A 27,111-nucleotide genomic window follows, 5' to 3' on the forward strand; every position below is an offset into this window, starting at 1 on the left:
CATGTTTTATCACTTAATATTATATTTTTGTAGGTAGGTGTGACCCTTTTTGCAGACGATTATGATTTGATCTCACACGGATTTGAAGCAGTCTGTTGTTGGCTCTGTCCCTACTAATTCTGGGGGGATGGTCCTCTTTAGAGCTCTAAGAAAGCCATGTTGTTTCTAAAGTGAATACAACCTCCTTTGTTACCTATCCATGGACAATCTGTTGGTTTACCAAACCTTAAGGTGGCCATACACATTAAGATCCACTTGTTTGGTGAGGCTGCGTGGTAACTTTAGATACCACATAATTTAAATCCCAAATCAAGTGAGCTGTAGAGAGAAAAGGTAATACATAACCAGGAAGAATAAAAAAGGCCAGTTGCAAATGTCTTAGAAATCCACTCTTTACATCATGTTAATTTTATGGTGAACTGATTTCTTAAAGGAAAACTATACCCCCAGACAATGTAGGTCTCTAGAAAAATACATCACATAAAATAGTCCATATGTAAAACCCTGCTTATCTTAATAAACCATTTCTATATAAAAATATACTTTTTTTAGCAGTATGAGCCATTGGGTAATCCTAAAAGGAAAATTGCCATTTTAAGTACTAAGGGCCACCCCTGCAACTTTACATCTAGTCTTCATTATTTATTCTTTATAGTTATTGAGTTATTTGCTTTCTTCTACCCCTTTACAACTTTCGAATAGGGGTTAGTGAGTTAGGCAGCCAAAAAGTTTGCTGTAAGCCTACAACTTTTTTGTTGTTGTCACTTTTTATTAATTATAATCCTATTCAATGTCCCTCCTATAGTCTCTCATGCAAACCTCTTTAAGTTTGATATTTGAGCAGCTATCTGGTTGCTAGGGCCTTATTTTCCCTAGCAACCAGATTGTTGCTGAAATACCAAACTGGAAAGCCATTGAACAAAAAAGATAACTTAAGTGAATATAAACGTCAACTTCCCCTTTGAATTATGAAATTGTGTTAATTCATAAACGAAAAATAACTCTAGAGAGAAGAACCAGAAAACACTCTTTATGCCAGAGATTATGAATTAAAAAAGAAAGATACAAAACAGCCATGGTAATAAAATGCAGAGAACAAATGTTTTGCTGAAAGTTCACTAGACATCACAGGCAGCCATCATCAAATTTGGAGGTGCCTTTTTCAATAATTTAAACAACTGTTCCTATGCTTTAGCACAATCATATATAATTACTTGGTTCCCTATTCTTATATGTCTAACAAGTATTTTCTGTACATTCAGAAAAAAATGGCACACAAGGTGAAGTAAGATTATAATGCTGGATAACTATCATAGGGTAACAAACAGATTTCAATTTTACTTTAATATTCAGGCCATCCTACAGACACTTGCTGGAAGCAATTGCCGTAGGATTAAAAAAAAAAAAAAAAAAAAAAAAAGTTCTCATATGGCTGTCACATGTAGACAGACCATTATTCCTTTGTGCGCCCACTAAGTTTGGTAAAACTTCCATAGCACTTATTTACTGGAACCACAGCAGATATTCTATTACATAGAATTTTATGTGAAAAATGCATGTTGTGACATATACATGTATTATGTGAACTCTTAAAAACAGAATGAGAGATTTTCCGATATTGTAGGTGCAATGTTTCAAAGCTGTCAAATGAAAAAATCCTTAAAGATCTAAAACTTAAATCATATCCTACAATTAAACTGTAAGTGCTCTACTTATACCCATATTGTGAGGCTACATTTCAGGAAGTTCAATGATCAGTTCCAGACCAGCCATAAACTGGTACAAAAGAGTGAACTCTGATTTAAAGACAGATGCCAAGTGGGGCAAAGCATCAAATTTCACCAGACAGTGCGCCTAAATATGCCTTTAACAGGACTTCCCAAAAAAATAATATCTCCAGTCATCAGAATCGACAGAATTGCAAGGCTAAAGTTAAATGTTGTCTTTAAGCCAATCCCACTAAAATGTCCTGAAATTATGAAACAGAACAGGCGTAATATTGAGATTTTGCTCTTGCAATAGACTCTCCTATTATAATGCAGTCTTTTGGGAGCTAACACTGTAAATAACACACATGACATAACAAAAAGCACAGGCACTGCTATATACATGCTTTTAGAGGGAGAGTTCATAGTAAACCGTGGAGAGTAGTTATGTGGAGGACATGGGATCTTTGCAGGAAGAGAATGCAAGACAAAGAAAATTGAGTCATCATCCATGTGCAAGTTTCTCATAAGCTTATCTAAGCTTTCAAAAGACATCTCCTCCTCCCCATTCAACGAGGTACTGCACTGCCCCCTGAGCAGTGACCCTACGTGCCAACACACGCATGCCTGGCTCTGTAGATCCAAGCCATGCACAGCCCTCTGAAGATACAGATGAGGAAGGCAAAGAAGGGGTGACCTGGGGGCTGCTAAGGGAGGCAGGAGCTGGACCAGCAGTTTCCATCATCTCACCAAGTAGTGGAGGGTCCTGAACTTCAGAAGACATTCCACTGCAAGAGACAAAAGGCAAGGGGAAATTAACAATTAATAAGCCAAAGAATTGCCCAGCACTCACATCTTCAAAAACACCAACTACATCAGGTAGTACCATGCTGGGCAATCTAGTTGCAACGATTACAAGGTTATCCAGTCTTGTCAAGAGTCAATTTTGCTGTGGTTAAATCTTGAATTTCGACGTATTGCTTTATATGTACCTCTTGGAACAACAGTTCCATTTTAGACTTATTTTCCAGTCTAAAGGAAAAAAATCTCTGATGCTTCCAACTCCCCACTTTAAAAATATGTGATGATATAGCGTTAAAGATTTGGTCATAACAAAACAATCACACTTTTCAATTAGGACCCCATACAAGTGTGATATTTTCCATACAGTATTTTAATTTACAGGTCAACAGCAATAACTGGCCCCTAGTGGCTTCCCTGATAGAAAGAACTGGTTGGAAACATTCTTAATGTGTAGTAGGGGGCACGGAAAGTAAAGGTATCAGCAGAACTAGCCATAAAGAGTGTAAGTGGAGAAGTAAAGCTCAAGTATATGTGTATATGTAGTCTGTGTTCTTTTTTGAATGCCAGCAAACATAAAAATTGTTTCTAGCTTTCAATTTGATACTGGTAAGTAACACAAAATACATACAGAATATTAATAAATGTATTATGTACATAGGGACATAATTTATAAATAACCTAAGTTTAGTTTTTCTAAACTCAACTGATTGCTGAATGGAAGGAGCAGCTTCCCTACGCATTGAGTATTTATCAACTGGAAAAAACTATTTGGAAGCCCACAGCAAAGAGGATTGCATAAGGGCTGTTTAATGCAATATATATTTATATATTTTGTTTAAAGACCCACGACTAATCTCCTCATGTGCCACTGCCCTAAATTATAGTTGAATGTAATATAAAACTGGGTAAATAGATAGGGCCTGCAAAATAAAAAAATGTTTCTAATAGTTAGTCAAAAATGTAATTATAACGGTTGGAATGAGTGAATGTCTAACCAATGCCAGCTTTGTAATCACAAGGCCCATGAAGACCCTTCCATAGCCAAATTGGCATGTGCAAATTAGAATTCATATCAGTATTTGGTCGAATCTTTTACAAAGGATTCGGGGTTCAGACAAATCCCAAAATAGTGGATTTGGTGTATCCCTATTAGTAACCACCAGTGTTTACCGTTGTTTACCTGTTACCCCAGGGACTAGTGTCCTTAATCTTCCCAACGCGGGATAACAGATGTGTCACTTCGGTTTTTCGAAGTTGCCCTTGCGAGGCAACTTCAGGCGAACAAAGCGATGCATATACCAGCCCACTGGCAATTTACATTCTTGCAGGTGGGATGGCATGTCGCCTGCAATAGTGGAGATTAATTGTGAGCGGCTAATCTCCCGTGTGCCACTGCGCAGAAACTAAAACGCTCTTGCAGAAAACCAAAGACTTGTGAAACTTGTCTCTGTTAATGCAGCACTCCTATAAATCTGACTTTTAATTATCCAGGTGGGTCATCATCTTAGAAACATAGGAGTAGTTAAAGGCTCAGTCTCTTTACTTGTCTGCAGTCTTGTGGCATTTTAAGACAGGACTATTCACGGGAGTTGGGTGTAAACTGACTTGTGTTCTGGCAGGCATCCTGTTCTTTTTTAGGGTAAGAAAGAACTCAAACTGTGACCAAAGTGTGAGAAATGCTATCCATCTCTCAGATTTTCCTCTGTTCTGCATCATGTTCTGCTTGTCTAAATAACAAATGATCGTAAAAAATCATAAACCCTGCATTTGGCTCCTTCGCGGAGACCTCAACTTGATATTTAGAGGCCACCTATCTCAAGCTGTCCTTACAAATTATTTGTCATAGGTACATTTAAAATGATAAATTATAACAATGCTTTACTTGTAGAGAGGGAAAATGCCTGATTCTATGCTTTGTTAGAGGAATTAAGTTCCCTATGCAAAGGGCACAAATATATGGAAATAACAGATGGACCCCTTATCCCAAACATTCTGGATAACAGGTCCCATACCTGTGTGTGTGTGTGTGTGTGTATGTATGTATGTATATCTAAGCTGCCTAATCAGATGGGTTTAAAGCATAGCGGACTTCAGAGAGAGCTTCACAGGACACTCACAGAGCTGTGAGTTCACTTTCTGTTAAAATCACAAATTATCAAATTATCACTGTTTATCTGCTGGATATAGCGGATTTGTTATGCTAAATGACTTTGCTGTATTGCTAAAAGAAAAGGCTATTTTCTGCACTCTACATTAATTACAACATTTATTTGTACATCTAATACAACTGAAAGCAGTATTTGTTATCCACTTCGTACAGGTCTTTTAATCAGATTGCTTCTGTTACACTGTTTCAATAGTCAGAAGCAAAAGTGCATAAAAGAAAAAAGGGACAAAATACTACTTTTAATATCAATTACTTTTAGAAATAACTCTAAAACCACTGAAAAACTGGTACTTTTTTTTGGAAAGCAGTTACCCTTTAAAACACTCATTCTATTTTTTTAATTCTATTTAGGCCAGACCATATTTTAGCCTAAGACTACTAAGACTATTCGAATTATTCTTTTAAGTCTTTACACCCAGAAAAATTGGAGTGGGATTAGGGTAAAGGTTATATACAATAAGGTAAAGTTGATGGAGGAGACAAAAATTGTGATTTTTTACAATGATGAAGAAAAAGTATTACATATAAAATGAAAACAATTATTCAACTTAACTGTTAATCTTTTAAAACACATTTTTAATACATTAAATATATATTTATATTTTTTAATGCTATACAGTCATATGAAAAAGTTTTGTAACCCTTCTCACCCTGCATAATAATTTACTCCACTTTCAACAAAAATGTGTCTTTCATTTCCCAGGAACATCTGAGTTCTGGGGTGTTTTCTGAACAAAGATTTTTAGTAAAGCAGTATTTAGTTGTATGTAATTAAATCAAATGTGAAAAACTGGCAGTGCAAAAATTTGGGTATCCTTGTAATTTTGGTAATTTGAATGCATGTAACTGCTCAATACTGATTACTGGCAACACCAAAATAGATGGATTAGCTTGTTAAGCCTTGAACTTTAAAGGAGACATATCCTATAAAAATTTAATGTACCAGAGAATTATACTCCTCTAGATATAGAAGGAATGTGCTTAAAAAAGTTGTATTTCAGACTGATTTATTGAGAAATTCCACCAAAACTTCACTAGTCCCGCCAATCAGTTCCACTTCCTGCTGGCTCAATTTTCTGGATGAGCTGGGGAGCCGGCGGAAGCCTGTCTTTGCTTGTGGGAGTGCAGGGCTGTGATTGGCTCTCCCCCCTCCTACTGTGCTTCTGGCCGGGACCGTTAGGACACGCCCACTCTCCATTTCAAACTCGGACAGAGAAGATAAAGGATCTATAGGTAACTCCAATAAAGGGGCCATTGTTACAGATAGGATTAATGTTTAGCCCAAAGGGAAACCAGCACCGTATATATTTTTCATAACTGCCTACAAAATTAGGGTTTTCCCATTTATCCTATATGTCCCCTTTAAGGTGGCCAACTGCAAGTTGTGCTTTTGTTTGACTCTCCTCTGAAGAGTGACAGCATGGGATCCTCAAAGCAACTCAAAAGATCTGAAAACAAAGATTGTTCAGTATCATGGTTTAGGGGAAGGCTACAAAAAGTTATCTCAGAGGTTTAAACTGTCACAAAAATACCTTCTACCTACTGTCAAATTTGGTGGAGGTTCCATCATGCTGTGGGGCTAGTTCAGGGACTGTGAAGTTACACAGGGTTTGGATATTCCAACAAGACAATGACCCTAAACACAGTTGGAAATCTACACAGGCATTTATGCAGAGGGAGAATTACAATATTCAGGAATGACATCTATAGGATGATTTGAAGCAGGCTGTCCATGCTCGGCAGCCATCAAATGTAACTGAACTGGAGTGATTTTGTATGGACAAATGGTCAAAAATACCGCCATCCAGAATCCAGACACTCATCAAAGACTATAGAGGCTGTTACATTTGCAAAATGAGGCTCAACTAAGTATTGAAGTAATATTTCTGTTGGGGTGCCCAAATTTAAGCACCTGTCTAATTTTGTTATGATCCATATTTTCTATTATTCCAATAAACTTTATGCCACTGCTAAAATAATAATGTTTCCATAAGGCATGTTATATAATAAAAAGAAGTTGCTACTTTGAAAGCTCTGCCAGTGATAAACAAAACTCCAAAAAATTAAGAGGGGTCCCAAAACTTTTTTTATATGACTGTATATTGCTTTAACTCCATTCTGTGGAAAGAGTCTCTGAACTCTGTCCTATGTTCTTCATGATTATTGGTTTGCTCACTTCTCTTAAAAATAAATTTGGGAAACAAAACATACTTTTCTGCAATTTTTCCTCTCTTACCTGGACTGCAGTGATGCAGCCACAGACCCTGAGGTGTTTGCAGACGGATGGAAAGAGGCGAACATCCTAATGGGAGGGCTAGCAAACAAATAACACAATTAGGTCAGCACAATACAATACTGCAATACAACGTGAAAGCCTGTGAAAGCCAAAAATACAAATGCTCATTTACTTATATACAGGCAATGTCTTTCAGTAAAGTACGACGCAACAGCCAATCATTCAATCATTTAGCTTTGTTTACTTCAGTGGTTTTCTCAAATAAAAAATGAAGTAAATTAAGGTCCCCATACACGGGCCGATAGTAGCTGCCGATATCAGTCCCTTGGACCAAATTGGCAGCTAATCGGCCCGTGTATGGGCACTCCCGACGGGCCTGCCCGCCCGATATCTGGCCTGAAATCGGGCAGATCTCAATCGGGCAGGTTAGAAAATCTAGTCGTATATGCCCATCATTATAATTCCCCAGGGCCAAACGCTAGAATTACCGGTACCCAAAGCTCTAAATATATATATATATATATATATATATATATATATATATATATATATAGATAGATAGATAGATAGATAGATAGATAGAGATATATATATATATATATATATATATATATATATATATATATATATATAAACTTACTGAAGTTTACACAAACATGACAATATTTAGTACCCCCAATATATAGTAAAGTGATCATGATCAAATCTACTCTGACCCCATCTCAGGCACCCTTATTCAACATCTCATAACCTTTTCATAAGGTTTCACAATATGTGATCTAGGACAACTCCCTACTATTTTGTCTGAGGCAATCACCAGACGCAATTACCTCTTTTTTAAACAAGGTTTTCACAGCCAATGTCTTTATCATAGGTATAAATCTTGCCTTAACTTTACCAAAATAATTCTGCAATTCCTAGCAGCAAAGGGTTCTTTTAATGAAGTTGATTAACCAGCATCACACTGAATAAACCAAATGAATCAGTTGAAAAAAGTTAACCAATGAAGTAGTGTTCCACTTGATACTATTTAAATGGGGCCATGCGGATGTAGATTAATACAGGCTACACAGATTTTCCTGTCCACATAACAAACATAACCAGCACAGTGGATATGTTGGTAGCAACTTTGTCACATTAAGATGCTGGATCCTGCAACTTGCCGTTATTGCACAATGCTTTATAAAATATTGATATACCCCACAAGTCCAAAGTGGCAATGAGCCCTCTGTCAGTTATGTCTTCTGACTCAGTGCCCCAATTACCTGTCCTAGTTCCAGAGTTCTGTCGGGTTTTCCAACCTTTGGCTTCTTTTCTTTTGGAAGCATTAAGCAAAGCAAGAAGAGCTAGTGATCATCAGTCCTGTTCTACTGTGTCACACTGTGAATGTATTGCCCCTTCAAATATTACACTGTGCTCAATTCTTCAGAAATGAATTTATGATAAATACTAGGTAAAGTTATGGAATCTATTTACCAGAAATAGTTCAAATCCTTCTATCAATAGATACCTGTACCATTACTCTACTGATTCTCATAACTTGCTATATGTTGAAATGAACTGCAATCACTTTCAAATTTTAAAAAACAAAAAAATCCATAGACAGTTATTTTGCTCCCAGAGCTTTTAATAACACATATTGTCTAAAATCCTTACTTCTGCAAACAGCGTGCTCCAGTTCGCCTAAAGTTGTATGCGCTCCCGCGGTATCCCTGGTACTCCTGGTTAGAGCTGAATGGATTCTGCACAACATCCTATACAAAGACATTAAAAAAAAAAAACAATTGCACCACAGAAGATAAAATGGCATATTTAGCATACAATTTCATCCCCAGATCATCTGTACTATATCCAACAATTTTTTATTTAAAAATGAATATCATATAGGTCTTTTTGTGTGATTGATAGTGTAGCAAATTGTGTATAATAGTCTCACCTGCATTCCATTCCATCAGCTTTAATGGTGCACACACATAAAACTTACAGGTTTATCCCTCCAGAAATGTTAAATCCACTGCACAAGTCAGTCAGTGGCTTAGTAAAAGAGAGAGTGCCAGAAGTTTTGTGTTCCCGTTTTTCGTAGTTTATAGTACAGCAACAAAGGAGGGAGTCTGGCAAATTTCTGGTTCTACATAGCAATGATTTAAAATATCTGTCAACTTAAAGAGGATTTAAACCCAACAATCACATTTCACATAATGTAACTCTAAGTAACTTTTAATCTGCATTTTAATGAAAGATTTTAGTAGTTTTTAAGTTATGTTCTTTACAGTTGTTATCAGTTGGCTTCTGATACATTGTTTCAATAGTCAGAGAGAACTGCAATTACTTTTACAAATAACGTTTAAACTGCTGGAAAATAACTAATGTATATCTGATGCTTAATTTTTGGGTTTACGTCAAAGGTAAAATTAAGTCCAAGTCATTAGGCACCTCTCAGTGATTCTAAATGCTGGTGTTCCTTCGTATCAAAAATGCACCAGCCCAGTGTACTTCATTTGAAGCATTGCACCACAAATCTTCTTCCCCTCCGCTGGGTGTTACATTTAGTTTAGTGTATGCATGGGTACCAAAGAATTTTTCCTTGAGATTTAATCTCAAGCTGCAGGCATACCTTCAGTTGTCTCAATAGTGCCCTTAAAGGAGAAGGAAAGGCAAAGTCACTTGGGGGTGCCAAAATGTTAGGCACCCCCAAGTGACTTCAATAGCCTACCTTTTACCCCGGGCTGGTGCCCCTGTTCAGAGAGAACAGCACCAGCCCGGGGTAGCTGCCAGCGCTTCCTCCTTCCTGTAGCGCTGTGTGCGCATGCACAGTAGAGTGAAAAGCCGAACTTTAACAGAGAAGTCGGCTTTTTACTCTACTGCGCATGCGCTTTTGTGTAAGTCTTAGCAAAACGCAGGCAGTTCATGAGGTTGGTGGATTTTTTGAAAAAGTGTAGCCCTAGCCTGAAGTAACAAGTTAGTGACTAGAATGACTTTATCTCTTGATTTATGTGGGATTTATTAAGGAAGGAACTGTATGGGGAAATGTCTTGTCAAGATGGAAAATAAGAAACTGAGACCAGCAAAAAGGTCGACTGAGTTTGGATACTCGTCTTGTTGAGGAAATTGCTACTATTATCCATGTGAGTCAAGGCAGGAAAACAGAAGCAAGACATTCAAATGGAGAGTCCTAGAGAGCCCTCAGCACCAGGTTAAAGTCCCAAGGGGGGGGCACAAAAACTTGAAGGGTGAAGCCACATGAGCAGCACCTTTAATGAAGGTTGTGACATCTGGCTAGAGGGCCAGATGTTCCTGGAAAAGTACAACAAAAACAAAACCTGGAGCTCTCTCATCAGTTTGGTGAGGACCTGGAGGACCAAGGCCCCTCGAAGGGCAGAAAATGTTAACTAGAAGTGTCGATTTTGGAAGACAAAGAGCATGAATCAATGATGGGGGTGGAAAATGGGGACATGAAGATAGCTTTGCTTGATATCCAGTTGCACCAGGAACTCATTTTGGCCCATGGCCACAATGACTGAGCGGAGAGACTCAATCTTGAATTTGCAGGCCTAATGAATTTATTCAAGTGTTTGGGGTCTAAGACAGGATGAAGAGAACTGTCTTATTTAGGGACCATGAACATATCCGAACTGGAGTGATGATGGAAGACTTCAGCATATCTTGTATTACCTTGAAACCTTGTGCAAATGGGTTCTTTGGGTAACTGAGACACCAAGAAATGGTGAAGTGTGAGGTTTGCAAACTCCGGGAGGTGTTTTAGGAAGAAACCCATGAATCCTGAGAATGAGCAAGCAATAGTCCCTGAAACAACCTCAGCTGCCCTCCACAAGTGCCAGCTGAGAAGAGGTTTATGTTGCTCTGACTGGTTGCCCCCGCAGAATGGGCCCTCAGCGGGGTTGCACAAAGCAATGAGAGGGCCCCTATGCCTTGCAGACAATATTTTGAAGCACATGGCGCAGGCCAAAATTTACACAGGGTATAAAGCCCTCACCAACCCCCCTCAGCCATCAAGCCCAGTAGAAGTAGTGGAGAGACAGTTGTAGTTGTGTCCTGCCTCCTGCAGACAGGTAGGAGAAGGGGGTGGGCATATCTCCCTGTGCATAAGCCAAGGAGGGGAAAACAATGCCAAGGGAAATTTGAACTTGTGCACAATGAGGAAAGGAGCAGCAAGGAGTGGGGCGGCAGGACACCTGGTTGCAGTCACTGGTGCCTGCACCACGATTGGTATGGAAGCTTCTAGTTGTGAACATCTCACAAAACAAAGTATGTGGCATGGACAGCAAGTGTCTAGGAAACAAGGCACCAGTGGAGGCGAGTGTTCCGTGTAGAGGCATGCTTACCCTTCTTCCAGCTGCTATCTGCTACTGTGGATAAGTGCAGGCAACACTAAGTGGCCAGTATTGTGACTTATGGCCCTGGAAGGGAGATTCAGCAGAGGGGAAGCCTGGAGACATCCTACCTAGGTAGTTATGCAGGAACATCCCTTGGAGTCCTGGCCAGTCCAGAATTGCAGAAAAAAATCATTGTGATTGTCCATACCTCCTGTGTTGAGGAGTATAGCTGTTGAGGGAGAGGACTTTTTTTTACTAGTGTACTGCCACCTAGTGGTAGAAGCTATACCCCACAATTCCTGTGTCCCCCAAGTAGCTGTGAGAGAAAAGTTAAAATATATAGGGAACAACAGTATAAAATATAACAATGTTAGAAGTCAAAAAACTTCCATGATAAATAAAAGAACCAGTCCTTTTGTACGGGTCATAGATCTTTAAGTGTTATTGTATGTATGTATGTATGTATATTGTATTTATATAGTACTACTATACACAGCACTGTAAAGCAGGAATAAATGGATACATAATAATAGTAATACATAAAAAATACATTGCTAGCATCCCAAAACAGTTCTTCAAATCTATTGTATTTGCAGGATAACATTGGCCTCTATTAGGCCAAAATCTACAGGTTCAATATCTAAATATGATTATATTGTTATATAAAAAAAATCCTATTACCTGGGTAAGAGCTTTGCACAGCTTCTGCCTCTCCCTTCCTGTCTGCTTCTCTATGCTCTGGGTCCTCTTCCTGTGTGTGGGGCGTCTCGTGATCCCCATCCTCCCTACAAGGGAACTGCAAGAGATCTTTATATCCGCTCGCTGGGGAGGGGAAGGAAGACAAGCAATGCAGTATGATATATAAAGTGGGCTTTGAAATGCATTAATACTTTGTGTGTGCAAAATTAAGGTTCCTCACCTTACACATGGAGTGGAAGTTCTATCCTTAGATTCTTGCTGCCTTAGCTGAGATTCTGTGCTTTGTGGGGCAGGAGGTGGGACACGGGTCTGTAGGCCAAACAGACACTTCTTTTTTTTTATTTCCTTTCCAGAAATAAACCTGAAGGAAAACAAAGTCTGAAAACTACAAAAATCACATATTCATTCCTATATTATTAAATTTAGTATGTCTATACATAACATGGTAGTTATTTATACATTACCGAAGTCTACATTCAAAAAATGTATTACCAGTGTTGTTAACAGGCAAATGAAGTAATAAAACTACATTAAAGGACCCACTTCAGTCAAAAGATAGGCTTCTTACCTATCCTTCTGGGCTGTAAGGGCGTGAAGAAGGTGAGAATATCGTTCAGAACGAGGAGTGTCTGTCAGCTGAGTCAAACATAAAAAAAGAAATAAGGATCATCATAGAAACCTAGCACTATATAACAAAATTATCCCAGAGTCCTAGTCTGCATAAATATATATTATTTCTTCTGATAATGAGTGGTCAAAGCACTTTAATGAAAACACAAACTTGGGAAGCTGAAGTTCCCCTTTGGGCTATGCCACACATGCTGTTTTCTTCACCTTGTGCACAGTGAAAGTCAAATGCTATTCATTTCAGTTGTTACACACAAGGGAAAGTAGCATGTTGTATTGCCAACTTCCTGCTAGATAATTTAATGCCAATATAAATTGTTTAGTACAGTGCAAAAATAACCCAATGCTGCTATGAATCAATTAACCACAATACTTTCCAAACCAAGTAGAAAGTAAATACAATAGTATTTACAATGGCATCAAATCCATGCAAACTAAAAAACCAAAGGGAGAGATCAGTATATAGAAATTACTGGACTGGTGGAACGCAAATTGAAGGAGGTGAAATGCACTGCCATTAGGGAGTGGTAAGAAGAGGGTGGGTGAGATATGTGACTTAAAAACCAGAGTAGTGGGAGCTACATGAAATGCTCTTACGATTGCGGAGAGACCATTTCTAATTTGGGCCATGTGGGGGAGAGATGGCTGATGCTTTAAAACAGTGCATTGACATAACCAGTAACAGTGATGCTTTGCTTGGGACTCTGTTAAAACCATAACTGCTGCATCATAATTTTGGCACTGCTACTTACCTCTCCTAAAAGTAAACTGTCCCAATTTTCATTAACAAAGGAAAGAATTTCACGCTCAAAGTCAAAATATTTCTTCTTACAACAAATACTGAGATGATACAAGACAAGATGTGAAACATCAACCCTGTATATAAAGAAAATAAACAATTTAACCAATCAACAGTGTGACACGGGGGACAGAAATATGTGTAAAAGCAGAAATGGACAAAGGAAAATTCATACAAGTATGATGAAGAGTGGGGTTAGAATTAAACTTGAATTGTTTGATACTGATGGATCTTAAAAGGGTTATTCACCTTTGCATTAACTTTTACTATGATAAAGAATGTCCTACTTCTAGCAATTCTGCAATTGGTCTTCAAATGGGGGTCACTTACCCCGGCAGCCAAAAACCTATTGCTCTGTACACATCTTTTTTATTGTTACTCTACACATTCAGATTTTATTTGTTGTAAGACGAACTTTTGGATATCGATCGTATGTTTTAATGCAACAATCTAAAACTAACATTCAGATTTAAATTGTAGGATTAAAGTTGAAAAAATAACAAATTAAATGATATTCTGCCCATTAACTGACAAGCAACAATTGTACAAAAGTTATGTCCCGGAAATAGTAATAATGTATAGACTTTTATCCCAGGAATGATGTGTTTATACGAATGAATGTGTTACAATCATTCGTGTGTGCGAAGCTTCAATAGTTTCTGTTCTAAAATGAGTCCAGTATATATGAATGCCAAATACAGAGTAGCACTTGCAATAGTGCTGGCAACAGCACATCGTGGAAAAAAAAGTGTTGCAATGGTCTCGTCAAATATACCCCCTCGGGGGTGTTTGTTTGTTTATATGTTATAGATCACCCATGCATACCTTTAGATGAGGGCACACTCCAAAATCTATAGTCTTAGTTCTACTATGTAGTAAACTGCAGCTTGCAATTACTACAGCCCCTTAATTGATCAAGGTGCTTAGATTTATTCATCTGCAACATAGGGTACCAAATGCTGCCGAATAAACATAAGGAGCATGTGAAAAAGACAAGACACACTGTCCCCAACCTAAGCTAAACAAAGGCATATCAAGAATCTGTTTAAGGATATAGATATATATAACTTACCATGCAAGGGGAAGTCTCCAAGCGTTTTCTGGACCTCTTGTACAGACGGAACACTCAAAAACATAAAACCTAAATGTTTAAGGAAAAAGTGGAAAGGAAACTGTAATATTGCGAGTGCTGAACAGAAAGTTAAGTGACTAAACTAAATGGATGGACAACACAGAAATAAGTTTTGCAGTCATAGAATACAGTAGACATGGTTCCAAATTAACATGGTTTTAGACTTTCTAAACATTGTGTCCCTAGATTTTTATGTGCCACTACTCCCAGAATCCCTAAATATATTGTCAAATTAAAAGGATTTTGGAAGAGCTATAAAGTTTCTTTTAACACTGGGCCTCTGTAGGGGAACTATCATGCAGATTGAAGTTTTATATACACTTCCTCTCATGGAAATTAGAAACTATTTAAATTAAACATTTTGTACTGTTTCAGAAATAATCAAGTTACTCTTCACTACTCCTCTTTTAGCAAACAGTCTCTCTTTATTCTCTCTTAATGCAGGATTTGGGGCCAGATTTTCCAAAAATTTCTTATTTCAGATAGATGGTATGTGTATTAAATAATTTGATGATAATTCCCCTTTAACGCCACTGCAACTAGAAACTACAACCACTCAACATGGAAGCTGCAGGACAGCAGAACTGGTCAATTAGTAAGAGAAAAAACAGTGTATAATAGGCAACATTGCATAGTGATTTTGAAATACAAGCATTTCACTTAGGATACAAAGGAACGCACCTGTCTCCGTAGAGCAAAGGTTTACTTAGGCATTGCGTACAAGCCTCATGAAACCATTGGAGACAGCGGCAGCACTGTAACATCTTCATGTTCCATCTAAGGGGACACATATATGTGTGTCTATATGTATGTACAGATATAAACAAAGAAATTCACTTTGACAGCAATTACATCCTCCCACAACTCCAATACTGCCCTCCACTTCCTTTAGCCATACCTTCCAACACCACCCTCTGTGCACTTGTTACTTCACATTCACAGCAATGACACCCTCCCATTACTCCAATATTGCCATCCAGTTCCTTTAGCCATACCTTCCAACACCACCCTCTGTACACTTGTTACTTACACCATACTTACTCTCCAGGCCCCCCACAGTAGCAGTAACATTGCTGTTTATTTGTTAGATGCAGTTGGTCCCACTCTAAAGACTTCAGCTGATAGGGTAAGGACAGCTTCATATGCAGCATAGCTCGTGCATAGGGACCCTTCTTAAGTGCACCACCTCTCTGTAAAAAACAGAAATACAAGAAAAAGTAGGACAAACAGTAAATGACAGAGGCAGAAATAAATTCAAGAGAGGGAGATACAGACACACACAAAAGCAAACATACCTTAGTAGCCACAGCAAAGACACATTGCCGACACATCCAGGAGCTTCCAGGACAGTCTGTGTCGCATGGGACACTAGGAACATGGCATTCTTGATGATATGCTGTGTGAGCACATACAATGAAACCATCACATTAAAACAGTCCTGACACCACATTAAAAACAAGCGGTGGTAAACTAAATGTAAGCCTCACCGTGTTTGCATTTCCCACAGTGAACCAGTTTGTTGTCTGGGGTACACGTCTGCGAGTTGCACACACAGCACAGCTGTTCTTTCCCAGGCACGGCAGCTGGAGTAATCAAAGAGGGAATGGCTGAGAGTTAACCTGACCATAACCCTTAATTACCACACATTGATAAAGAAGATAAAAGCTCCATCAAATGCCGCAAAGAAAATTACAATATACCTTTCAGTATGCTACAGAATGTCCTCTTATTAGCAACTTGATCTTTATTTTCTGTTATAGTTTTTAAACGATTTGCTTACTTTGTCTGCCTATTGCTCTATGAGGCTACAATTATATTGTTATTGCTACTTTTTTAATTGCTTATGCCCCATTTTAGGCTCTCTTAATATTAAAAAAAACACCTGAAATAAAAAACGAACTGTAAATTGTCTCCTCGTTTATATCATACTAAAAGTTAATTTAAAGGTCCTCTTTAAAGGACAATGAAAGGTTAATATAAATTAAAAGTAAGTCTAAAGGCATTCTTTTTAAGTACTTACTGCATATCTAAATTCCCAGATCCCTGCTTGCTTCTCTGAGATATGGTGCTGGCAGCCTACAGCAGTGTGAAGACTACAGTGACATCACTGAAATATCTCTGTCCTTCCTGTAGGCTGCCAGCGGCAGCCTTCCTATTCTCTGAGCATGTGTGTAACTTGATCCTGTCTCCTGTTCTGAGCTACACATGTACACCAGCCAATCAGAAGCGGATCTGGCAGGGGGGGGAGGAATGAAACACATGTGCAGTATGAAGCAAGGAGGGAAAGGGAGGGAGAATACCTTTTTAGAGATGGCTGCCTGTTCTAGAAAATGTGCAGTAAGTGTGACTGAGTAAATATTTGATTAGGTGAGCCAAAAGTGTGGCGTTTTTACTAAATAATAGAAGGACTATTGGGCAGTATGCTTTTTAAATTTTGACTTGCATTCTCTTTTAAGTCAATAATTTCTGGAACACATTGTTATTTATTATTCATTTGTGGCTTGTGGTTTCAGACAGCCTGTCATGCAAGCAACAAATTTTTAATTTAGGGATCTCTGGTTATATGAAAAAGCCTCCTATAAATAACACTGTACAAGTTAAAAATCTCAGTGTTGAACTTACCATAAATGAAACATATTGGATAAATGGAAAAACCCTATTTTGTAGGCAGTTGTAAATAATATATGGTGCTGATTTCACATTGGTCTAAAACTGAATACAGTCTGTAAAAATGACCCCTTTATTGGACCTTCCTATATATCCTATTAGGTCTCTGTCCTTGTTTCAAATGAAGAGTGGGTGTGTCATAACAGTCCCTGTCAGAAGCACATCAAGAGGGGGATAGCCAATCACAGCCTTGCACTCACACAAGCAAAGACAGGATTCAGTTTGCTATCAGGTCAGCCTAGCAGATGATTGGTTCCTATCCTACAGTGCAGTGTACTGAGAGCCGCTGGCTCCCCTGCACATCCAGAGAATTCAGCCAGCAGAAAGTGGAACAGATGGGTGTGGGGTTTTTTGTGGAATTTCTCAATAAATTAGTCCGAAACACAATTTTTTTAAAGCAGAAACCTTCTATAATTTGGAGGAGTATAATTCACTAGTACTGTATATACTCGAATATAAGCTGAGGTACCTAATTTTACCTAAAAAAACTGGAAAAACTTATTGACTCGAGTTGCAGCCGCTACTGCAAGTTGAAGTGATATCACCCCCCTCCCAGCAGCCAATTAGCAGAACAATGGGAAGGGAGCAAGATAGCAGCCCCCAGTAGGTATCAGAATAGCACTCAATAGTAAGAAATCCAAGTCCGGCTTGGGACTCCTCCAGTTACATGGGAGTAGGAGAAACAATAGGTTAGCTGAAAGCAGTTCTAATGTGTAGCGCTGGCTCCTTCTGAAAGCTTAGACCCAAGCACAATGCACTGAGATGGCGCCTACACACCAATATTACAACCAAAAAAATACATTTGTTGGCTCAAGAACACAATTGTATTTGCTATGTAAACAGTGTAATTTAGAACTAAAAGTATACCATAAAAGCCATGACAGTATTCCTTTAAAATTTACTTGATCACTTGGCACTGTGAATTTTGCTCCCTTTGTTTGGCAAACCTTCACTCCTGTGTCAGTGCCTCATAAATTCTGACTTCACTGTAGGCTAGTATTGAGTCCCAATGGGCTTGTGCACATTGCATTTACAACTTTTTACACAAAGGGGAAGTAGGGAGCAAAGGTCATAGAGCATAGACACAGAGTTAGGCTTGGGGAATTATATTTTTAATATAGGAGGAATGCTATACCTTTGTTATTGGGTTACTGGGTATTACAAGGAGAAGCAATGTGCAGAGACGGTACAGGCTGAGCAGTGGCCATAATCTGATGATAATGAACTGTACATTTCACAGCAGGCGGTGGGATCAGAAAGCTTTGGGTTGTGTAATAAAGTGCTTGGCAGCATCTAGTACACTAGATGCTCATTATACAGACTGATGCAGAGGGTTAATGTCTGTGTGTATGGCTACATCAAGCCAGTTAGGAAAGGGGACTTTTATATATGTGCCTTAGTTAATACAGCCATTTCTTCTGTCACATATCCATCGGCGGTCTGACACCGCCGCCGATGCGCCTCGCATCGGTGCCCGACTGTGCCTGTTCCTGGTGAGAAGCCGATGCTGGTGCTGCTCGTCACTTACCTATGTCTAAAGCTGTTGTATCCAGCCACTTCTGAGAATGGAGTCAATAGAGGAAGAGCATTACCGCACGGCAGAATCCGTGCGTATGATGCTGTGCATGCAGGTCATCCATGGGAGGGGGATGTGTGCGCGCAGCAATCGCGTTTCGCCAGAAAATCTATGTACCGTATATATGCGAGTATAAGCGCGAGTATAAGCCGAGGTTTACTTTTTCAGCACATTTTTAGTGCTGAAAAACTCGGCTTATACTCGAGTATATACGGTACATTTTCATTTTTATATTATATGTCTCCTTTAAGGGAAATGACACATCAGGCAATTTGGAGCATTCTGTCACCCCAACATTTTGTAGGTCAGTTATCAGGGAACAAAATGTTCCAAATCATCTCTTATAATCTCTGAACAGAATGCATCCAGTGCACATTTGTGCCGCTGAATATTGCTTGATAATGTGGTAATAAGTTTCAGAGTTTCAGACATGACTGACACCTCGCTGGGTGGTTTCAATTTAAAGTTAATAGAGGGGCACTTTGAAACATCTGTCCCCATCCTACTGAACTACAAAACACTAGAGATAAAAATGCCCCATGTGCCATTACCTTAAAAGAATTAAACCCTAAAAATGTCTTTAATTTGACATGCAGAAAAGAGTATTTCCTTTGCTTCTCAACTGGAAATGTATTAATGATAAACCACTGAAGGCAAAACTCTACCTCAACATTGTTCTAGCAAGATTAAAAAAAGATATTAAACAATATAAAAATTGACTAATTTTGTTATTTGCATCAATTCTGAAAAAAAGAATAAAAAGGCTGATTTACCCATTGGTACATCCATTTCTCAGTTTCTCAGATGTACACAATAGAATAAAAATCCTCCTTACTAAGGAAACATGTTGATTGATCCGAAAATATCTTAATATGCAGCTTGGGACTTAGCTTAGCTCAACCACTACTTAGGGGCTGATTTACTAACGCACGAATCTGAATTGGAAAAATTCAGATTGGAAAACGAACATTTTGCGACTTTTTCGTATTTTTTGCGATTTTTTTTTTCGCCGTTACGACTTTTCGTAAATTGTCGCAACTTTTTCGTAACCATTACGACTTGGGCGAAAAGTCGTGACTTTTTCGTGGCCATTACGATTTGCTTGTATCTTGTCGCGACTTTTTCGTATTGAGCGCTCGGAAGCGGTGGGCGAAACTTTCAGACTTAGCATGATTTTGGAAGCCTCCCATAGGACTCAATGGCACTCTGCAGCTCCAACCTGGCCCAAGAAAAGTCTCCATACTGAAGCTTGAATGAATCCGAAACTTTCGTACTCGGCGCGAAAGCTGCGAAAAAGTCGTAACGCTACGAAAAAGTCGCAACATTTTGCGAAGCAATCGTAATGGCTACGAAAAAGTCGCGACAATTTCCAAAAGTACCGATCATTACGAAAAAAACGCATTCGGACGCCGTCGGACGATTCGTGGGTTAGTAAATGTGCCCCTTAGTGTGTGCCAAACAAATTTTTAAAAAGTGTATTAGCAATGATTATTCTAGGCCATGCAGTTATTGTATGGGGCACAAATTATGAATATAGTGTATATAAAAAAAGAAGGCGTGCAAAATAATTCTGTATCCACATAAATAAATAACTATTGCAGTAGATCCACCCCACTGCCTTGTGCACCAAAGTATTACACATAAGTGTGCACGGAAACTACTAATATGAGTGAATGTTGCCCAGTAGTATAAGGCACAATCAATAGGCAGGTAACAGAAATAAATAGATAAATAAATAAATAAAACAAGTGGACCTTCAATAATCATGACTTGATTTATAGGCCTAAAAATAAGGGTAACAGGTTAAATTACATTTAAAAACTTACTCTGAATTCTATGTAGTTTCATACTTACGAGGAAAAATGTCCTTCCAAAGTACTGAAAACTGTGAATTATCTTCAAAGCGCACAAGACAAGTCTCCTGAGCACTGTCTACCTGCAGAAGAGGGATGAAAAGTTGAGAAGGCCTGCCCCCTTTGCTGCTAAAGTTGCTCTGCAGTTGCTCTACTTTACAAGTTTTCAGTTTAGTAAAAGGCCATTGCTAAAAGGAATGATGTGATATGTCTGGATATAAGAGCACATGCCATAAGAAAGGTCTGGCTAAACAGATTATGTAAACTCATAGTATAATTACTCATTCTAGCTGACTATAAATAGGCAGGAGCCATCAAGACCATCTGCTCACTCTTTCATAGCCTAGCCTAGTCCTCCTCTCTTAGCCTATCTAAAGAGTGGAGCAAGGTAGTTTAAAGAATAAAAGAAATTTCATTTAGAATCCTTCCTCAAAGTGCCTCCCCTCAGGGTGGAGTGGCCCACTGGAACAAAAAGGGGCCATTGGATACCTCCTCCCTTTCTAGTCATGTCTACTTTGCCCAAATCTAATTTTCACCTGAAAGTGGGGATTCCTAACAAATTAGAAACCCAATCCCTACATAGGGTACCCATCCCTTACTTTTGCTAATTTTCAAAAATATATGGTTTTAACTTATTTTAGGGTCTCTGACACATAAAATACTGACAGTACATTGGTTCTGCAGTAGATAAATCTGTATGCAATTGTTTAATCCATGGTGTTACAATATATACAGCAGACCCAGCTCGTGGGGGGGGCCCAGAACGTGAGATCTGCTGTACCTTAGTCCCCCCTCCCTGGCCCCTCTCCTACCTTAAATAAAGCGGCAGGGTCAGGGGTGGGTGGGGGAGGAGGGACTGGTAGTGCTAGGCCCTCTCAAAAGATTTTTCTGAATGGTGGACCAGTGTGACCAAGTTATGCCCCTGAGTTTAATTTTTGGGTGTTTACATGCTACATGTGTTAGTAATCCAAAACATATTGAAGATTAAGCTTTACAGAATACCCCTGGGATTCATAATTACAATGTTTTATTGTTTACGTAAGGATACGAGGGGAGATAAGATATTGTACAACTATGGGACCTGTTATGCAGACTGCTTGGTACCTGGGGTTTTCTATAACTTTGTTATGTACTGGTTTTAAGTTTTCCTGTATTTTCCATTGCTTTTTGTGGTCCCACCAATTTATAATGCATTTCAATGGTTGATTTTCACAAATGTTGTCCTAATGTTCCCAAAAATGGATTTGTCCTCTATGAATGTTATTATTAGTGAAATAAAGAGGTTTAAAATACGAACTGTCTGTATAGTCAATTCCAATTAGTCTGCACTTCATACAGTCATGCTCAAATCTCTTATTGCTTTAAGTTGTGCATCTGAATGCCACAGAGTTCTTGCAAATGCTGTTCTATAGTGTAACTTTAATGCTGCAATGCATGACCCTTGTCATTAACACAGTAACTATTGTATTTTAAAGTAAAACTGACTCCTGTGCTTATATCCTTTGAGTACTTGAAGAATAAGTTGCTTTAACCCATTTGTCTTGTATAAAAGCAATAACAATATTTTCTTCGATGGGGCATGGAATATTAGCAGCAGAATGTTATAATCTACATTACTGCTGTGACATCACAACTAGTGTTCTAACGCATTTTGGTCTAATGCATCTAAACATGATAACTGGTGACAAAACGAAGGGAAAGAAAGATACTGTTTCAGTAATCACATTTACTAATAAATATATATACAGGTATAGAACCTGTTATCCAGAATTCTCGGGACCAAGGGTATTCCGGATAAGGGGTCTTTCCGTAATTTGGATCTCCTTACCTTAAGTCTACTAAAAAAATCAATAAACCATTAATTAAACCCAATAAGATTGTTTTGCATCCAATAAGGATTAATTATATCTTAGTTGGGATCAATTACAAGGTACTGTTTTATTATTACTGAGAAAAAGGAAATCAGTTTTAAAATTCTGAATAATTTGATTAAAATGGAGTCTGTGGAAGATGGGTTTTCAGTAATTCGGAGCTTTCTGGATAATGGGTTTCCTGATAAGGGATCAAATACCTGTACATACTTTTTGTTTTTTTTAAATCATTGCAAAATTTGAGGTTGCTTATAATCATATTTTCTTCCTTTAGAAAACATTGGTACTTTTCTTTTGGAGTGGATTGCCCATTTATGATTATTTTATAATGGAGTTGCATAATAACCTATGTTTGAAAACATTAATAATGAAAGAAGTGCACCTTTTTAATTATCCCCAAATAAAGCAGTCCATCTGTCCACCGTGCCAAGACATCCTGACCTTCCCAAAAACGAGCCAGTGTCTGGAAGCGTGGCCGTTTCACTAGAGCAGGGGTCACTCTGGGACTGGCAGGTGTGGTACGACTGGGTCGGGTTGAGGGCTCCCGTCCCTCCATCACATTTTAAAAAAATTCTGTAAGAGTAAATGACAAGCATGAATGAATAGAGCATGAGTAATATACAGTGGTGTGAAAAACTATTTGCCCCCTTCCTGATTTCTTATTCTTTTGCATTTTTGTCACACTTAAATGTTTCTGCTCATCAAAAACCGTTAACTATTAGTCAAAGATAACATAATTGAACACAAAATGCAGTTTTTAAATGAAGGTTTACGTTATTAAGGGAGAAAAAAAACTCCAAATCTACATGGCCCTGTGTGAAAAAGTGATTGCCCCCCTTGTTAAAAAATAACTTAACTGTGGTTTATCAATTTCAATTTTCAATTTCAATATCAATTTGTGTAGTCACCCCCAGGCCTGATTACTGCCACATCTGTTTCAATCAAGAAATCACTTAAATAGGAGCTACCTGACACAGAGAAGTAGACCAAAAGCACCTCAAAAGCTACACATCATGCCAAGATCCAAAGAAATTCAGGAACAAATGAGAACAAAAGTAATTGAGATCTATCAGTCTGGTAAAGGTTATAAAGCCATTTCTAAAGCTTTGGGACTCCAGCGAACCACAGTGAGAGCCATTATCCACAAATGGCAAAAACATGGAACAGTGGTGAACCTTCCCAGGAGTGGCCGGCCGACCAAAATTACCCCAAGAGCGCAGAGACAACTCATCCGAGAGGCCACAAAAGACCCCAGGACAACATCTAAAGAACTGCAGGCCTCACTTGCCTCAATTAAGGGCAGTGTTCACGACTCCACCATAAGAAAGAGACTGGGCAAAAACGGCGCAAACCACTTTTAAGCAAAAAGAACATTAAGGCTCGTCTCAATTTTGCTAAAAAACATCTCAATGATTGCCAAGATTTTTGGGAAAATACCTTGTGGACTGACGAGACAAAAGTTGAACTTTTTGGAAGGTGCGTGTCCCGTTACATCTGGCGTAAAAGTAACACAGCATTTCAGAAAAAGAACATCATACCAACAGTAAAATATGGTGGTGGTAGTGTGATGGTCTGGGGTTGTTTTGCTGCTTCAGGACCTGGAAGGCTTGCTGTGATAGATGGAACCATGAATTCTACTGTCTACCAAAAAATCCTGAAGGAGAATGTCCAGCCATCTGTTCGTCAACTCAAGCTGAAGCGATCTTGGGTGCTGCAGCAGGACAATGACCCAAAACACACCAGCAAATCCACCTCTGAATGGCTGAAGAAAAACAAAATGAAGACTTTGGAGTGGCCTAGTCAAAGTCCTGACCTGAATCCTATTGAGATGTTGTGGCATGACCTTAAAAAGGCGGTTCATGCTAGAAAACCCTCAAATAAAGCTGAATTACAACAATTCTGCAAAGATGAGTGGGCCAAAATTCCTCCAGAGCGCTGTAAAAGACTCGTTGCAAGTTATCGCAAACGCTTGATTGCAGTTATTGCTGCTAAGGGTGGCCCAACCAGTTATTAGGTTCAGGGGGCAATTACTTTTTCACACAGGGCCATGTAGGTTTGGATTTTTATTCTCCCTAAATAATAAAAACCCTCATTTAAAAACTGCATTTTGTGTTTACTTGTGTTATCTTTGACTAATAGTTAAATGTGTTTGATGATCAGAAACATTTTGTGTGACAAACATGCAAAAGAATAAGAAATCAGGAAGGGGGCAAATAGTTTTTCACACCACTGTACATATTAACATGTAATAAATACACTGAGATAAAAATCAGTTATACTATATTGAAAGGGGGAGCTAATGTTACAAGAACATGTTCTATCCAATCTGTGGGCCCTTATTGGGTAGGGTAATATAGATAGTGATATTTTAAGATAATTTTCATTTTTTATGGTTTATGAATTGTTTAACTTTTTCTTTCAGCAAACCTCCACTTCAGAAATTTAGAAGCTATATGCTTGCTGGGATCTATTTAAACCCAACAACCAGGCGGCATTATTAATAAAATGGAAGATGAATAAGAAAAGGGTTTGAATATAAAGATAATAAAAGTAATAAAAAGTAACAAAACAATATAAAAAATGTAGCCTCACAGAGATGTCTATGTAAATACAGCCATAAGCACTCACTGAAACGCTGCACTGAGAAACAGGATTTTTTGTATCTTTGTTTTCCTATGTCAGAGTCTGTGCAGCTCTCTCCTCTCTCCCCCTCCTGCTCTCCCCTCCCTCAAGAATGCTAACAACTCCAGCCCCCCCCCCCTTAGGAATTTGTGATCTGAGCCAATCAGCAGGAAGCTTCCTCATAGTCTTATTAACTGTGCATGTACTCAGGTCTTGGTGCAGGTGCATTGCATTATTGGAATTTTCTATACAGAGCTCAGCTTTTTGTTTTTTTTTTTGTTTCCTATGAGGCTTCTGATCATCTGAATGGGAAAAGTATGGGGAAACTTAAGTACACTATTGAGACAACTGAAGGTAAGCCTGCAGCTTGAGATTAACTCTTTATTAGCCTTTCCTTCTCCTTTAAAGCCTCCCAATAGATACTTTGCTTGTGTAATTGTACAATTGCCTTACATAAATATACTTACTGGTTTTAGATTATTTTGGGGTGTTTAGCATATGGTATACTCAGAAAAAGAAAGTTTTTTTTGTCTGGAAAAACATTGTTGAGTGAACTACCAGCACTAATAAGTTTTCTTTAACAGATAGCTCTTTTTAATGACATGGTTTATAGACGCAACAAATAATCTGGGTGTCATGTAGTTACCTTTACAAAGTTTGCTGCAGGTATGTTAGTTTTAAGCTTATTTTTGCACTGCACCCCTCACATTCCCCCTTCCTCCTCACCATCTAATTGTGCAGCCAGTGCATGGCCATTAGGTCCCCCATTCTGGTACATAAACAACATATGTGATGATCCAAAACGGCACCTGCCTGCTTGCTGTGATTGTGTAATCCAAGACTGAAAGAAATAAGCAGGAACGGACCAAGCCGGCCAGGCGCCCTAGGCTGCCTTGCTTGCCAATGTATGGGTATGGGTGGGCACGTGCATGAGCACCGACGTTGTGGATAGAGGGGGTACACAGTGACAAGCTACAGTCTGTGCTATAACTTTAAATGCCTAACTGAAAACTGCAGGAAAAAAAAGTTTAAATAATTTAAATAATGTAAATAGATTATCTACACAACGGTAAGCATTATAAAAAAATAAATATAAAGGGCCAAATCAATAGCAAAATAAAATAATATTGTGTAGCAAATTAAACTCTATTGTTGTGTCATACTGAATACTCAATATGTAGAAAGGTAGTACAAAGGAAAATATTTATCGATAAAAAGATTTGGACAATAAGGCAACAAAGTAAGATGCGTAGGAATTTAAATGAGTCACGTCCATAGCCCCACCGAATAATACACTTCTTCTATGTACTTAGGACGTGCAATAGATACGCAGTTCTCAATAACCCATAAAGTTTCTCCAGATGGCCACTCCGTGCCCAGTGCCTTCCCCACACTGGACGGGATCTGAGTGGCCCACCTGTCTTCAGGAATGGGAGTCAAGAGCCAGTGGAGAATGAGTGCCCCCATAAGCTCATGCCATGACAACTTGATGAGGTCTGACTGAAGCTCAATCAGCAGTATTCATGCAGGGACAAATGAAAAGCCTGGCCTCTCTGCAGATGGCAAGCATTGCACTAGAGTACCGATAACAGGTTACACCAGTTCACATTGACAGAACTAAAGCCTAACATAAACGTTAAATATTTCCAATGTCCACATTTACAAAATCACCTCATAAGACGCATGCATATTAAATACATATCATATAGGTTCTTTTCAGTAACTGCGTACCTTATCAACCGCTAGATGCGGCCGCCATTTTTGATGCTCCAAGCCCATCCCACGCGTGACGTTGATTTGCTTGGATCTAAATGCCAGTGCAGTTTCTTGAGGGCGGTGGAACCGGGCGGTGCCCGGGGGTGACAGCCATGAAAGGTTGAGGAGTCTGACCCAAGTGTTTTGATGCTTTTTCATAGGGACCGACATGCCCGGGCGCGCATGCGCAAGCGGTCGCTCCTGGTGCTGGCTATCTGAAGGTCGTGCTTTGGCATTTTTTAAAGTGGGATAGATTGATTTTG

The 27,111-nt window shown here is 38.7% G+C and overlaps 1 protein-coding gene across 3 annotated transcripts; it reads right to left on the bottom strand.

Moving 5' to 3' along the window:
• Nucleotides 1-1,010: 1,010 nt before the first annotated feature.
• On the bottom strand, nucleotides 1,011-27,048 carry phf1 (PHD finger protein 1). Of its 3 annotated transcripts, none has more exons than XM_012969487.3 (15): nucleotides 26,825-27,036; nucleotides 22,854-23,044; nucleotides 20,602-20,683; nucleotides 15,992-16,087; nucleotides 15,800-15,900; nucleotides 15,546-15,694; nucleotides 15,186-15,305; nucleotides 14,445-14,513; nucleotides 13,326-13,449; nucleotides 12,515-12,582; nucleotides 12,167-12,307; nucleotides 11,929-12,043; nucleotides 8,570-8,667; nucleotides 6,914-6,991; nucleotides 1,011-2,494 (listed from the first exon to the last, which is right to left on the bottom strand). In XM_012969487.3, exons 2-15 carry the CDS (start codon nucleotides 23,025-23,027, stop codon nucleotides 2,251-2,253), a joined length of 1,659 nt encoding a protein of 552 aa, XP_012824941.1. In that variant the 5' UTR covers nucleotides 23,028-23,044; nucleotides 26,825-27,036; the 3' UTR covers nucleotides 1,011-2,250. The 3 variants fall into 3 exon arrangements, with proteins under 3 accessions (XP_012824941.1, XP_002938718.1, XP_031747188.1); XM_002938672.5 differs by having other exon boundaries at nucleotides 15,186-15,281; nucleotides 26,825-27,034; XM_031891328.1 differs by lacking the exons at nucleotides 1,011-2,494; nucleotides 6,914-6,991 and adding an exon at nucleotides 7,581-8,228 and having other exon boundaries at nucleotides 26,825-27,048.
• Between the last annotated feature and the right edge of the window lie 63 nt (nucleotides 27,049-27,111).

The sequence above is a fragment of the Xenopus tropicalis genome, chromosome 8 (genome assembly GCF_000004195.4).
Source record: "Xenopus tropicalis strain Nigerian chromosome 8, UCB_Xtro_10.0, whole genome shotgun sequence".
Classification (NCBI taxonomy): Eukaryota; Metazoa; Chordata; class Amphibia; order Anura; family Pipidae; genus Xenopus; species Xenopus tropicalis.